A 16,202-nucleotide genomic window follows, 5' to 3' on the forward strand; every position below is an offset into this window, starting at 1 on the left:
GCAAAATGTTCTCCATATCTACATCTATCAGTTTGTTTCTGTTTTGTTATATTTTGTTTTTTAAGATTCCACATATAAGTAAACTCATACAGTATTTGTCATTCTCTGTCTGAATTATTTCGTTCAGCACAGTACCCTCTGGGTCCATCCGTGTTGTGGCAGATGGCCAAGATTTCATTCTTTTTTATGTCTGAGTCATATTTCGTTGTATATGTGCACCATTTCTTTATCCATTCATCTATTGATGAGCACTTAGGTTGCTTCCACATCTTGGCTATTGCAATTAATGCTGCAGTGAACATATGGACACACATCTTTTCAAATTAGTGGTGTCTTCGGATAAATACCCAGAAGTGGAATTGCTGGGTTGTCTCTTGTTATATATAGCCTCTGCTTCAAAGTCTATTTTGTCTGGTATACACAAGCTTTGTTGTTGTTGTTGTTTCTATTTTCATGAAATGTCTTTTTCCATCCCTTCATTTTCAGTCTGTGTGTATCTTTTGATCTAAAGTGAGAAATTTGTAGATAGCATATGTAAGGGGCTTGTTTTCTTTTTCATTTAGCCACCCTATGTCTTTGGATTGGAATATTTAATCCATTTATATTTAAAGTAATTGTTGATAGTTATTACCATTTTATTATTCATATTTTTATTTTTTTCTTTTCCTCCTTCCTCTTCTTTTTCTTTCCTCTTCTTCCTCTCCTCCTCCTCCTCCTTCTCTTCCCCCTCCTCCTTCCCTTCCTCCTCCACCTTCTCCTCCTCCTCCTCCTAGTCCCTCTAACACTTCTGTAATACTGGTTTGGTGGTGATAACTTTTAACTGTTAACCTTTAACTTTTTCTTGTCTGGGAAGCTCTATCTGTCCTTCCATTCTAAACAATACCTTTGATGGGTAGAGTAATCTACCCAGTTGTAGTTCCTTGCTTTTCACCACTTAGAGTATTCCATGCCAATCCCTTCTGACCCTCAGAGTTTCTGTTGACAGATCAGCTGACAGGCCCTTGTAGATAACTAACTGCTTTTCTCTTGCAGCTTTTTAGATTCTCTCTTTGTCTTTACCTTTGCCTTTTTAATTATGATGTGTCTCTGTGGGGTCCTCTTCGGTTTATGTTGTTTGAGACTCTCTGCACTCCCTTGGCTTCTACGTCTATTTCCTTCATCAGCTTGGGGAAGTCTTTTGTTATTATTTTTTCAAATAGGTTTCAATTTCTTGCTCTCTCTCTTCTTCCAGTACCCCTATGATGCGAATGTTGGTGCACTAGATGTTGTCCCAGAGCTCCCTTAAACTAGCCTCATTTTTTTGGATTCTTTTTTCTTTTTGCTGTTATGATAGGGCATTTTCTGGTTCCTTATCTTCCAAATCACTGATTCAGTCTTCTGCTTCATCTAATTTAGTTTTGATTCCTGCTAATGTATCCATTTTGGTTATTGTAGTCTTCATTTCTGACTGGTTCTTTCTGTTTTCTATCACCATTTTTATGTCTCTTATCTTTTCGTTGAAGTTCTCACTGAGATCATTGAGCATTCTTATAACCAGTGTTTTGAACCCTGCATCTGGTAGATTGCTTGTCTCCATTTTGTTTACATCTTTCTCTGGAGTTTTGTTCTGCACTTTCATTTGGCATTTGATTCTCTGTCGCTTCATTTTGGCAGCCTCCATGTGTTTGTTTCTACGTATTAGGCAGAGCTGCAATGTCTCCCAGTCTTGATAGAGCAGCCTTACGTAATAGGTCCCCTGTAGGGACCAGTGGTGCCATCTCCCTAGTCACCTGAGCCGGGTGCTCCAGGTGTGTCCCTTGTGTGGAATTTATGTGCCCTCCTGTTGTAGTTGAGGGATTGCTGTTGACATGTCAATGGGAGGGACTGATTGGCTGTGAGGACTGACCGACCATGACTACAATGGAGCAGCTGTTGTGCACAGGCTGACCGTACGCAGCAGATCTGCTTCAGCAGGGATCTGGTGTCTGCCAGGTCCGTCCATTCAGTGCCTCGTTTGTGAAGGTGGTTGGGTGGTGGTCTGGTGTGGTTGGAAGCTGGCCACTGGGGGTGCTGGTTCAGGGCCACTTGGTGTGAGCCACAAGATGATCTGTAGATGACTGCCACTTTGCTGGGCTTGGAGATGCCTGGGAGAGGTTAAGCTGCATGCTGAGGCTGGCTGTCACTAGTGTTGGGCTTAGGGTTGCTTACCAAGAGGCACGGGGCATGCCAAGACCAGCATGTCTGGGGTTTATGAACTTTTGAGAGATTTTAGGAAAGTTTGAACCATGAGCCAAGACAGGCTATTTGTATGGAAAAGCCACTGGAATTGGCTTGGTTGGGCCCGGAAGTTGGGTGGCCTGGTCTCAGACTCACCAGGGCAAGGTGAACGGAGACTCAGAAATGCCTGCCAGCTCTGTGGTGGGGTGGGCCAAGCAAAGGAACAATGGCCTCTGCCCACACCTTTGTCTGGGAGAAAGCTGCCCCTCCAGCTCTTGCCCTGATGCCAGACTACTCAGTTTCTGTATGTCCTTCAGTGCTGCTGACCCAGCACTCACTGGAGCTCAGAGCGAGTGAGTCCTAGTAAGTCCATGTGTGGGCTTTTACGAGGAACGCCTGGGACTCTAGAAGCTCTTTGCCGCACTGAGCCACAATCCCTGCTGGTTTTCACAGCCGGGAGTTATGGGGGCTTCTCTTCCTGGCACTGGAACCTTGGGCTCGATGCCTGGTGTGGGGCCGTGGCCCCTTGCTCCTCAGCGGGGACCTCTGTAGATGAGACACCCCTCCCGATTTTTAACTGCCACATATGGGTGTGGGCCCAGCCCGTCCTGCGTCTCTGCCCCTCCTTCCAGTCTGCAGTAGTTTCTGCATGTCCTTACTTACAGGGCTCCTCTTCAGCTGGACTTCAGGTGGTTTTCAGTGGTGGTGGTTCTGTACTTTAGTTGTAGTTTTGCTGTGGTTGTGGGAGGAGGCAAGTACAGCATTTACTCACTCCGCCATCTTGACCAGGAGCCCCGAACTATTTGTTTAAAATAACAATTTCAAGTGATTTAGTGTTTATAAAACTTTTAATGAAATACCAACTTCATCTCCTTATGTACCTCTTCGCAAATGTAAGACAAAGCAGAGTTTTATAATCTTTAAATAACTTGTGTAACAACTGTGGTACTGGTGTTTCTCAAAGGGGAATTCTTTTAAATTATAAAGGATTTTGAGTGCTTGAAATCCTATGAAAAGAGAGAAAAAACAAGTTTAAATATACTGTATTAACTTACGTTTAAAGGAATACACAAACCCTATGAGTATTAAGCTACATCCACTATAAGAATCTTACAGGTACAAACCAGCATATATTGAATTAAATCTATCTTATGGGGAACTAACTAATTAAAATACTAGGAGACATGGTCTTTTTTTTTTTTAATATTTTATTTATTTATTTTTTAGAGAGGGAAGGGAGGGAGAGAGAGAGAGGGAGACAGAAACATCAATGTGCGGTTGCTGGGGGCCGTGGCCTGCAACCCAGGAATGTGCCCTGGCTGGGAATCGAACCTGGGACACTTTGGTTCCCAGCCCACGCTCAATCCATTGAGCTACGCCAGCCAGGGCGGAGACATGGTCTTTTAAAATGTGCCTAAACAGTAAAGAATTGGGAGTGGCAATTAAAGCAGAAGCACTTCTGTGTGTGCTAGGTGCATCCTAGAGCATCTAGCGGATGGAGGTCAGGGGTGCTGCTAAGCATCCTCCAGTGCACGGGACAGCCCTCCCGAGGCACAGAACTGTGTGGGATCATTAAGGCTTCATTACATGAGCATCATAAGAAAATGTCGATAGTGCCAAGGTTGAGAAACCCTGTTCTAGGGCAAAACTACAACTGGATGAGGGCAACTGAGAGGGAGACAAAGAAAAAGTAAAAGGCATTTGTTCTTCCAACTCAGCCCCAAGGTGTCACTTACTGCTTGGTGAGAGTATTTTACTCCACACTCACAGAATGTTTTCCACAAATGGTAGGAACAAATATGGAGTGTTACATATTGCTTGTCGGCCAATTAAAGAATGATATGCTTTTGGTATAGTGAACTACACAGTAAAATGACTTCTGTGATTGACAATTCTGGAGTGGACAATCTGAAACATTTTTGACTTAAAAAACTCTACAGAACAGCTCGTGGGTGTTCACCATTAGTGTCCATCAGAATGACTTAAACGTGTTTAAATCACTGATGATCGTGCCCCAGGCCACGCTCTAGTCAGAGGAAATCTAGGACAGTACTAAGGAATTCAGAGAACCAGTGCTTCATTGCTCGAGAAAGTGTTCAGGCTCCTGAAAACATTGGAAACCTCCCTCCCGCTACTGTCTTTCTGAAAAATAATCTAGAAAGTCGAATTTCTATCCAAAGAGCTACAATATCTGAACGATGTGTTCACTGCTTCCCTGTATTTACCAGTGCAGAAGTACACCAGGCCCAAATATCTCAATGATATTCCCTTGGCCATCTCAGTTAGAGAATTGCATCGTTTCAAGGATTTCTGAGATGCTTCTTCCAGCAACAGCAGAGAATATTCTATATTCTTTAAATTTCTGAGTGCTTTAACTAACCAAAGGAGTGTCCTGGGACCACAGACCACGGACCACTTGACCAAGTGAGTTGCTTGGTCAAGCTGACAAAATCGAGATGCCTGGTTCTCAGCTTTGCCACTGGAATCCTGTGACAACCAGTGTCTCAAGTTCCTCGCCTGTACAATGGAGCCGATCATCTCAGCCCTAATGATACCAAGAGACTGAGCAATACTGGAAAATGCCGCAAGAAAAAATGACGGTGTGGTAAAGCCTCCTTGGCTCTGAAAGTGCCGGCAACTTTGTCATGCCTCGGCAGACAGGGAGGGAAGCTGACATTTATTCAGCTCCTTCTAAAGCCCAGTGGCAGACACTAGTACAAAGTATATCAAAAGTGAAAATCCATCACTGCCACACAGTGACTTCATGTCCTTGCCCTATTCCCTAAACAAATCCATTCTATAAATATGCCTTAAAAAAATACTCACATTTTCACTCATTGTGGTGGCTTTGGCTGCAGAACTGCTCTTCCTGTTTGTGGAATAAAAGAAACAACATTTATTACCTGATCACTTCCAATTCTGAAACACACACCCTTTCACTTAATGTTACCTCTGTACATTTTCTCAACAGGAAGATGAACCTTTATCACAGCCAGGTGCAATAAAAAGCCAGAAATCCCAACTGGATGTCTTACATTTACAGACAATATTCTCGGAGAAAGCCGTGTAACAAAATATCAGTGTGTGGGGGAAACCCTGTACCTAGTTGTGACCTAGGACTAATATACTACAGATTTTTGTGGAATGAGCAAAACAGAGACTTACTAACTTGTAATGTATCGATTTAGTAACATTTAACATTTTGAAAGCTTGAGATTATAGTCTCAAATTTCACTTTTTCCATGGAAAGAAATATTTATGTGGTGACTATGGTTTTGAGCTGAACTGTGTCCCCCCCACCCCCTGATATCACATGTTGAGGTCCCAACCCCCAGGACCTCGTCATGTGATCTTATTTGAAGAGAGGGTCTTTCAAGAGGTATTAAGTTAAGATGAGGTGACCAGGGTGGCCCTAACCCAATATGACTGTTTCCTCATGAGAAGAGGAAATTCAGATGCACACAGACAGTGGGAAGAGGATGTGCAGACACAGGGAGAGGGCCACCTGTCAACCAAGAGCAAAGCCCGGGACAGGTCCCTCCCTCCCTCACAGCCCTCAGAAGGAGCCAACTATGCTAACACCTTGGTCCTGGACTCCCGGTCTCTAGCACTGTGGGAAAATACATTTCTGAGGTTTCAGCCACCCAGTTTGTGGCACTTTGTTATGGCAGCCCTAGCAAACACAGGAAACGTCTGATTCATCAATCAACTAATTCCAGGGCCATAAAGGTAGTGCCCTGCACACCACGTCCTGGGTTAATAGAGACGCTGTGACTGAAGCGAAGACTAACCTCGCCCCACAGCAATGCCAGCCTTTTCCCATGTATGAGATGATGCCTCTCCTCTGCTCAAAACCCTCCAATCACTTTCCATCTTACTCACTGAAAGCGGAAATCCTCACAGATGCCTTGCGGGGCATGGGGTGGCTATATCATCAGGCTCACCCTCCTTTCTGAACTCCCCCTCTATGCCACCGTTAGTCCTGAGAACTTGGACCTCATGCTGGACTTAGACTGAGATTATGAGGCTCAGAGACCGGCAGTGAGCAGCAAGTCTGGCCGCAGGAAATCAATGGCAGCTCAGCTTTCAGAAGATTAAGGAGATGGCCGAGTATCTGAAGCGATGACAGCTGAGAGTAGAAGGGGTGCCCATGGACTCAGAGCTGGGTCTGCCATTTCCACACACACACAAGCAGGACAGTCACAGGTCAACCGCACATGAACTGGGGGACTTTGATGACCTTATCAGACCTCATCCACCCATGAGTCCTAAATCTCTAACTCTAGTTAAGATGTTTCCCCAAACTCCAGATTCATATGTTGTTACTTACTGATTATCTCTAGTACTACAGGCATCTCAGACTGCAAAGTTCCAAAACACTCCAGACCGCTCCACTACCACCACTGAAGCATCCAAACCTGCTCCTCTTGAAATCTTGTGTCCTTGGTAAATGGTTACTCCATCCTCTCATGGCCTTGAGCCAGCCCTGACTTCTCTATTTCTGATACCCTACACTCAGTCAATCACCAAATTGTTGAAAATGGTTCCAGAATCCTGTCACTTTGCAACATCTCCAATACCACTGCTTTGGACCCCGCCACTGTTTTGTCTAGATTGCTGAGTCATCTCTTAAGTGGTCTCCCTGCCTCCCCACCCTTGATCACCTTGTAGTTTATTCTCAATAGAGCAGCCACTGTGAGATTTTAGAATTAAGGCGATGCCATTCCTCTGCCCATCCTACTCAGAACCAAAGCCAAACTCCTCACGACGGTCTAGAAAGGGCTCTATATAATCTGGCCCCTGCTACTTTTGTGTACGCATCTCCTCTTCCATTGTCCTCACTCTGTTCCAGCGGCACCGTTCCCCCTGATGTTCCTGATATTCCAGGTATCCCTGGCCTCGAGATCTTTCCATTTGTTCTCTCCACTCACCCTGAACACTCTTCCCCGGGATGTCTTCATGACTTGTTCCCTCGGCTCCTTCAGGTCCTGTTCAGACGTCACCACCTCAGTGAGGCGTTCCCTAACCACGACCACGTACAAGGACAATCTCCACTCTTACCCCACGAGCCTCTCTTCTCTTGTCTGCTTTGCTTTTCTCCAGAATTCTTATTACAATCCGACGCAATTGTTTCCTTTCTGCCTGTCTCTCCTAGAATGTAAGCTCCACAGAGCAGAGGGGCTTTTGACCTGTTTTGGTCACAGCTGAATCACTAGTCCCGGGGACCGTTGCTGGACACAGAATCGGTGCTTAATTAAATGTGAACATGACTGTTGAGTCAAATTTTACTTGGAAGATTTCAATTTAGTAAATTACAGCAAATACATTCTTTAAAGCAGTTCTATGGAAATGCCTACGAGGTCAAGTTAATAAATGCATTTCTTCTGTAGATAGTTAAACATCACCAACAAGTAGGCAGGAGGCCTGAAGTGGGGTGTATATCTTGTTGAACTTGAGTCACAGTTACTTCCCATAGGATTGAAAAACTTCACAAATAACTCATCTTCCCACTTTTGACTTTACACAGATCATTAACATAAAATTATGGGAGAAGTTATGGGAGAAAAGCATGCATTTTAAGAAAGTATACTTACTGGAAGGAGGTTTCTTCTACAAAAGAATAAGTAAATATCATTAATACAAGAGTTCATATGGCATGATACAGTTTCAAATAAAAATGAGTTTAAGCTTAATTTCTTTTTCTCAGTCTTGATTCTCACTTGCCAACATCTGTACCTTCTAACTCAAGGGTCAGTAAACTTTTTCTGTAAAGGGCTACATGGCAAAATTTTAGGCTTTGTGGGCCAAGAGGTGAAATTAAGGATATTTTGTAGGTAATTTTATAACAAGAGAAAATAAACTTCCAAAATTTTTACCAATAAAATTTTAACTAGAATAATAAAGTCTTGTGTTGGCTAAACAGAAAAACAGTTCTTTGGGGGAAGATAATATTTCTCTTAATTGGGGCTCAAAGTTAGTATTCTTATTATCCAATAGATTGCAAATGTTCATCTGCAAAAACCATTCTTATCTCACGGGCCATAAAAGCACAGGTGGTGGGGCAGATTTGGTCCACAGGTTGTAGTTTGCCAACCCCCGTCCAAAATGCAAGTTCTAGAAATGATTCCCTTAGATTTTCTGCCAGAAGAAAATGGAAGTGACATTCTTAGCTAATGAACTACGAATACCCATATCACATCTTTAATTCAGTGTTTTAAGAAAAAAAATTGTTTACCAAATCTTCAAAAAATACTTATATATATTCTTTGCAAGTAGAGATAAAGATGATAAGAATTTTGAGCAATCTGTCATCTGTACTTTCATTGGTGACCAGCAGAGGGACTCAGCCAACTCCATTCATAAAGTTACCCTGGACTAGATTGTAGAACCATACAAATAAATGAACAAGTATTATTCATTCACAGAACAATTCTTAATTATGAAGGATATCACTGAAACCATGTTCATGGAAACATTTCTTGCTAATATCTACTTATAGGCATTATTAGAAACTCCGTTTAAATTTGTTTTATTTTGGTATAAAATGTTTTTTTTAACCTAAACTCCCAAATTAATGTTCACTGTGAAACAGCAAATCTAAAACTGACTTATGCTGTATTAACATGTATTATTCCATTAAAAATTCTACCTTATACAGTAATCCCAATGGACTTTATGGAGGTCTACAGTTTTTGAGCTCTCAGATAATTTTAAAGACCAAGGAGAAAGGAAATGCATTAAGAGAATAAAAAAGATGATTTTTTAATCTCGCACTTTTACATCCTATCACCAAATGGGGGGTTAGAATTACAAGAGGACTAAACGTGAAGAACTATAAACTTTGTTCAGAAGCAACTCCAACACAACAGGTTTCTAGCTTTTACCGAACGATTCTTTTCAGTCGTGCTAAATTTGACATTCAACATTCCACTATTCTCAACTGATGAAACAGTTCGCAGATTTATTTCAAAGAAATTTCTCATCATATAAGTAGAAATCCATTTGCCACTTCAAGTACACAATTCCTAACTTAAAAGGATCTTCAGCCCTGGCTGGCGTAGCTCAGTGGATTGAGCGCGGGCTGCAAACCAAAGTGTCGCAAGTTCGATTCCCAGTCAGGGTACATGCCTGGGTTGCAGGCCATGACCCCCAGCAACCGCACATTGATGTTTCTCTCTCTCTCTTTCTCCCTCCCTTCCTTCTCTAAAAATAAATTAAAAAAATCTTTTTTAAAAAATTTAAAAAAAATTTTTTTAAATAAAAATAAAAAAAGGATCTTCAACACATGTAAATGTACTATAAACATCCTTCTACGCTGACTCTCTCTTGGTACCCCGGGTATCGCTGCAATCTGCCATTCCGTGGTGTCTCCTGGAATGCTGGGCCGAGGCAGCTCTGCCTGTCCTCCCTCCATCTGCCACAGTGCTTCATGACTCACCTGCCTGTCATCTTGGGTATTTCTACTACAGAAAAAGCAATGAAACAACATTCTCCCGAGTTTGCTAGAGCTTCTTGAGAGAAACGGTGTCTCATTAAAAAAAAAAAAACAACAAAGACAAAAAGCCTCCATATTCACAGGAATTTGTCTAGCAGAGGGTGAAATTCACTTACTCGAAAAGTAGCCTTTCCTCTGAGCGTAGCACACGCCAAGGCCACAAACAGAAATCACCAAGGCCACAATTACTACAGCTGCTATGATGCCACTTATGTTGAGATCATCTGGAATGCAAAATAAACCACGCATGAATTGATGTCAAAGAGAAGGGCAGATGGAGACATTCAACTGGAAAAGTTCGAAAACAACTCCTGTTTGCAGCCATACCGTAAGTGTGGGTAATTGCATGCTTCCAAAGTCTGTTCAGCCAACACACTTGTAGGACGTGATTCAAAATTGAATGAAAATATAAAAACTATGTTTGGCAAAACTTTTCAATTTTAAAAAGTTCTATGGTCCAGAAATAACATGTGTGGTATTTATTCTCTTGCATTCATTTGGACATGCAATAATTTATAAGATTAAATACCAGATTGGAAACAATTTTTGAAGTTCAGGGAGCTCAAGTATTCTACTACCACCCTCCCCCACCCCAAATTTTACTTAAAATTCTTCTACATCATCATCTGTGTCAATTTCACAAATTATGGAAAATTCATCCAGCCCTGAAGACAGCCCATGACGCTGTTTTCTATAAAATTTAATGTCAGAAACACACTTGGATTTATATGGGCTTGAGTGGGCATGTGTATGTATGTATACGCCATTACATATAGGCCATTAAACTGCCATTCCATTCAATTTAAAATGAATTCAATTCCCTCAAAGCTTCTTCCTGTTGCCGTTAAGCAATCTCTCCTCTACCCTAATACAACTGGATTTTTTGGACCCAAGTTTGAAATCATTACCAGATTACCAACCTGTGAGGTTTGTTTTGTTTTGTTTTTTCCAGATACTGATTCTCTTGCCCAAGAATTAGATTATTAACACCCCGAAGTTAATATTTTTCCAATTTTGAACTGCATCAAAAGTACTCTCAAGTTTCTAATAAAATGATGAACATGACTCTATTGGGGAAAGAACTATGCAACAAGTTATTAGATATCGCTCTTTAATAACATGATTTATTACGACACTCTGGGTACAGCCTCCAACTACATGTGAATCCATGCAGCATTTAATTTGGACCATATTTCTCCATCTTGCCCATGAGGATGTCATGTGCCACACTCTTCTGTCATTTAGACACTTCCTATGTTCTAATTAGCATGTGAGTTATCTGTGATTTGTAAAGGAGCAATTCCTCAAAGGAGTCTCATGCAAAAGCAAGTATTAATTAGGATATTACCACATTATTTGGTAATATTAGAAAATATTAGGGATGACTTTTCTGAACAGTAATTTTAGATATTTTAAAGCAGTGCTTATTTTGGGAAAGATTTTATAAGTGAGTCTGCTTTTCATAAAAGCACCCTGTTTCCAAGTTTTTTCCTCATCCCAAGTGTGTTATTAATTTTCCCAGATACCATTGAAATATCAAGGGACCTTTTTAAGGAAACATGACAAATCTTTTGAAAGATTGAGTAATTTGACCAGAGTAGAAAACATTAATTATTGCTTGCTATAAACTCAATTCATATTTACTTGAGTATTGGAAGGTCACTGAACTCTAGCTATTGATTTACTTGGAAAAAAATAGAAAAGAGGGAAAATTTACAAATATAATGTAAAGCAAATTAAATTAATAACTAAATGATACTCCTGAGAACCAAACTGTGTCTACTATATTCTTTGTAGTGGTCAGTGAATTTGACATTTATGAAGTGTTCAACCTAAGGGCTATTATTTCACACACACACAAAAAACATCCTATACTTTGTCAATGAACTTGACATCTATGAAGGATTCAAGCAAAAAGCAAATCCTGATAAAAAACAAAAAAACTGTCGTACCTTATCAGTGCTAAGTCATGGTATAGATTTTATTTTATTTTCTTCAATGAAATGGAAGCGATAAGGCTCTTATGTTAGAGATAAGTTGTTTTAAGCCTATTTGTCACTTACTGTGAGATCCTGAGCAAGTCATATAACCATCTTATACTTCACTGAAAATATAACACCACATATGAAAACACTTTGTGTTCTTCATTAAAAAAACAAGCCACTATAAAAGGAAGGCATCCTCACTCTAAATAAAAGGAGAGGAACCAAACTGATAGAATGCTGTGTGGTGGGATCTTCCAGAGATCATCAGCAAATTCATGATTCACTTTCTTTCTCCACTTCAGAAAGAACTTCTTTAGAATAGTTCTTCTATTCTTCTTTAGAAGAACTTCTTTAGTTAACAGATTCTGGTTTTGGTTACAAGTTATTAATGATAATTCAAAAAGAAAACTGAACATGCGATTTCATGCTTTCGTGTGCATTTCAAATTATATTAATTATATTAATTAATCAATTATGTGATTATTAATTTAATCAAATTATATTAATTCCAAACCAAGGGCATAAAATACTTAGGAGCAATGGGTGAGCATTAAACGAACTACTTCTAACCTTTAAACTAACTTACATCAGAAAGAGTAGATATGTGGAAATCATGATCAAATTAGAGTGGTATGACTAGCAAAACACAAACTATTTAGCCCTGGCTGGCGTAGCTCAGTGGATTGAGCGCGGGCTGCGAACCAAAGTGTCGCAGGTTTGATTCCCACTCAGGGCACATGCCTGGGTTGCAGGCCACGGCCCCCAGCAACTGCACATTGATGTTTCTTTCTCTCTCTCTTTCTCCCTCCCTTCCCTCTCTAAAAACTAAATAAATAAAATCTTAAAAAAAACACACAAACTATTCAATTTTAACTTACTGCATGCTAGGAAAACAAACTAGAATGTCAAAACTATAACATCACAGAATTACTTCTTAAGATGCAGCTAAATTAGGCATTAACATTAAACATGGCAACTTAAAGAAAAAATAAATAGTAATCCTATAGGGGTTACAAGGTGACAGTACAAACCGTGAGGACAGTTTGTACTGAAGTTAGGGAAACACTGGGCTGTGCTCATTTTTATAATGAGTTCTAATGGTTTTTCGTGATGATAATTCCAAAGCAGCACTGAGAGAGCGTTTCCAGTAATTTAAGCAAATGCTTATATTGGACCATCAATGTCAACACCTGGATGAATATGGTGGTAATATGTATCTCTGAATCTAAAAAACACCTGAAATTCAAACTTACTACTGAATATGTTATACTTTAGGATATCCTGAAGTCTAATAAGAGTATTATTTTCTTCAAAAAATAATGCTGAGTGTAACTGCACGTAGACAATACACATTACTGCACACATATCTGCATACCTGTAAGCACAGTGGAAAAGTGAATTTCTGACCACCAAACCCCGAACCAAAGGGGAACCCTTAGTCTTGCGCTTCAGGGTACAGCCCTCCCAAGTGACCTTTAGCCCCTTGGGTACCACCTCAGCTCTCCCTTCTCTGTTACACAGCCATTTTCAAAACACATGGTTTTCACACAAAGAAGAATTAAACCAAGTTATTAAAAAATAAAATGAAAAAATAATATGATTGTTCTGAAACATAATCTGGAAAGATTCTCAAGCACTTATTTTATTGGGTTCTAAACAACTTATTTTGCATAATGTGATATATGGCAGCTAACTTTACAGTGATTTAGATCCGTAATTTATATACAACATGCCTTTTTGAGAAGCTACTTTGCAATAATTGTAAGCATAGTATTTCAGAAGACCAACAAAATTATCAACAACCTGATAACAAGCTAAAGCGTCACTTACATAGTGCTCATAATATGCTGGTGCTACTCTAACACTTTCAACTATTATTTCCTCTTCATAACAGCTCTGTGAGGATGGTATATTACTACTTCCACTATGGGGCGACTGAGGCACAGAGGTTAAATAATTTGTCAAAAGTATGCAGCTAGTACATGGCAGAGCTGGAATTTGAACCCCCATACAGAGTCCTTGAACTTGAGTAATTTACAGGGCTCAGCTTTTGTCTGAAAAAGGATTGCTCTGATGGGCATAGTGTCAAAACAATTATTTGAAAGATTCGAAAATTTGTAAAGTGCCCTGGCTGGTGTGGCTCAGTGGATGGAGCACAGGCCTGCGAACCAAGGGGTCACCAGTTCAGCCAGGGCACATGCATGGGTTGCAGGCCAGGTCCCCATTAGGGGGCGCAAGAGGCAACCACACATCGATGTTCCCCTCCTCCTCCCGTCCTCTCTAAAAGTAAATAAATAAGACCTTTAAAAAAATTAAAAATAAAAAAAATTGTAAAATTTAATGCTAAAAATTCTTGGCTTGTTTGGGACATGGATAAAAAACAGCATCTTTGCTGCTTGCAACACACTGTATCTAGTTAATTTTAAACATTCCCTCCCATTTAGGCTCCCATCACTCCGCCCTTTCCCACCCCAACTTCCGCCCGACAACTTGCACCTAACTGTGAGCCCTTTGTCCCTCCAAACAGTTCAGGCTTACCTACTTGCATTCGCTTCCCAGGGCACCTGCGAGATCCGACGGAATTACGGGCTTCGCAGGAGTATTCGCCGCTGTCCAGTTTTGAAACAGTATTGAATTGCTGGGATTTTGTGGAAGAAAAAATAAATGTATTTTTTAGCAATAAAACTGTAAGAAGACTCCTAAAATAACCATGTCCTGTGAATTTTTGTGTTAAGTTGGTCTTTCCTTTTCAATGACTTAAGCCTTCGTATTTTTTTGCTATGAATTAAAAAATCTTCCATACCTTCAAAGAGTAAATAGCTAGGTCTCCTGTTTGACAGAGACTTATGGAGAAGTATCTTTTTTTTTTTTTTGCGTGTGACACTGTGAAAAATAGTTCAGTTACAAAAGCAGTGGGCATTTTTTAAAGTTATAGTACCTTGTAGTATTTAGTATTCTAGGTATTTCTAATTCTCTGAGGAAATGCCATTTGTAAATGAAGGACTACTTGGCCTCAAAGGGCTGATACACTTTGCAAAGTCACAAGTGACTAGTGCAGCAGCAAATATTAACACTTCCTCTAAAGCCGTAGCTATCACCAGCAATAATGTGGAGCCTAGGAAAATCATAGTCGATGTCGTTCACAGGATTATAAATTCTGTCGGTTGTGGGATTTTTGAAAATCCTGAAGACATCAAGTCCAGCCCTTGCTCCTTCCACTCCCTGCTAAAGACTTCGATATAATAGGTTTTGTACTTGATATTAGTTTTATTTCCCTGGGGAATTTCATGAAGGAAGGAAGGAAGGAAGGAGACAGGGAGGGTGGGAGGTAGAAATGTAGGAAAGGACAGAAAAGAAGATGGAAAGGAAGGCAGGAAGTCAGGCCAACAGATTAAAAGGAAGATAGGAAGGAAGGAAAGAATGTGGGAAGCAGGAGGAGAGAGAGGGAGGAAGGGAGGGAGAGAAGGAAAGAAGGGAAGAAGGGAGGGAGGAAGGAAGGGAAGAAGGGAGGGAGGAAGGAAGGGAAGAAGGGAGTGAGGGAGGAAAGAAGGAAGGAAAGGAAGGGAGGGAGAGGAGAGGAGGGAGGGAGGGAGGGAAAGAGAGAAAGGAGGGGATGAATGCAGTGGGTCTTGCACTTAGTAAAGGACTCTGCCAGGACCAGTGCAGAGGGTCACAGGGGCTGGATCTTTCTTTCAGTGTGCTTGTGCCACACCCTCGCAACCACAGCGGTCCCTGCTGATGGCACCCACAAGAGCCACAAGGCTCTAAGGGCCACCCTCATTGACTTTGATCTTCATGCAACAGTATGTTAGTAAAAATAGCTGAGGTTTTTCTTTACGTGCTCCTTTCCTCTCTCACTTTACCTTACCCACTACCCACCTACTTCTTTCTGTATACTTCAGCATACTGAGATGAAAGCTTTCCCTAGCTTATTTTAACTCTGTGGAACCCTCTCTCACCCCACCCCACAAGCCAGAATACTTTTAAAATATTCACCATGGGCTCAAGATTAAGGTTATACATCAACAATCAGTGACATAAAAACAAGGATCTCCCAGCACATTATAATTGGTAATCAAAAGGAAGTCACCGTCCTCCCCCGACTGGTGTCTTGGTTGCTCCTTTCTCAGAAATCAACCCAGTTTTACCCTTGACACCACAAGACACTTCAAGCAGTGAGGCTAACTGAGGAAAGTGAATCTATGTCATCTCAGACTTGCTTTGGGGCTTTTATCACCTGCTCTGAGAAAAAATAAATTTGAAAAGTAAATATAGCAAAGTGTGACGGCAGGTTTTCTGCCCAATTTCTCAGAGTGGAGTCACTGGGACCTGCTGACCCAGCCTGCTGACGCCCAGGGGGTGGGGCCTTCCTCAGGGAATAGCTGCATCACTGGTGTGCTTTGTTTTTTAGCCACTTGATCACTATTCTGTTATTTCCCAGAAGATCTAGATTTTAAATGTCATCATGCACTTGTTGATTGAAAGCATATAAGGAAACATAATCTCCTTGTAAAATTCATCAAAAT

The 16,202-nt window shown here is 40.9% G+C and overlaps 1 protein-coding gene across 2 annotated transcripts in view; it reads right to left on the reverse strand.

Moving 5' to 3' along the window:
- Positions 1-764: 764 nt before the first annotated feature.
- Positions 765-16,202, reverse strand: part of JAM2 (junctional adhesion molecule 2) — a 53,458-nt gene continuing 38,020 nt past the window's right edge. For both annotated transcript variants that reach the window (XM_045851948.1, XM_045851947.1), the window contains 5 exons: positions 14,215-14,314; positions 9,808-9,915; positions 7,791-7,806; positions 5,023-5,065; positions 765-3,203 (listed from right to left, as the gene is read on the reverse strand). In XM_045851948.1, the coding sequence (XP_045707904.1) occupies positions 3,171-3,203; positions 5,023-5,065; positions 7,791-7,806; positions 9,808-9,915; positions 14,215-14,314 (300 nt within the window). In that variant the 3' untranslated portion in view covers positions 765-3,170. The remainder of the gene's footprint in view (positions 3,204-5,022; positions 5,066-7,790; positions 7,807-9,807; positions 9,916-14,214; positions 14,315-16,202) is intronic.

This window comes from Phyllostomus hastatus, unplaced genomic scaffold, assembly GCF_019186645.2.
Source record: "Phyllostomus hastatus isolate PE091 unplaced genomic scaffold, TTU_PhHast_1.1 phas_contig_86, whole genome shotgun sequence".
In the NCBI taxonomy this organism is placed as follows: domain Eukaryota; kingdom Metazoa; phylum Chordata; class Mammalia; order Chiroptera; family Phyllostomidae; genus Phyllostomus; species Phyllostomus hastatus.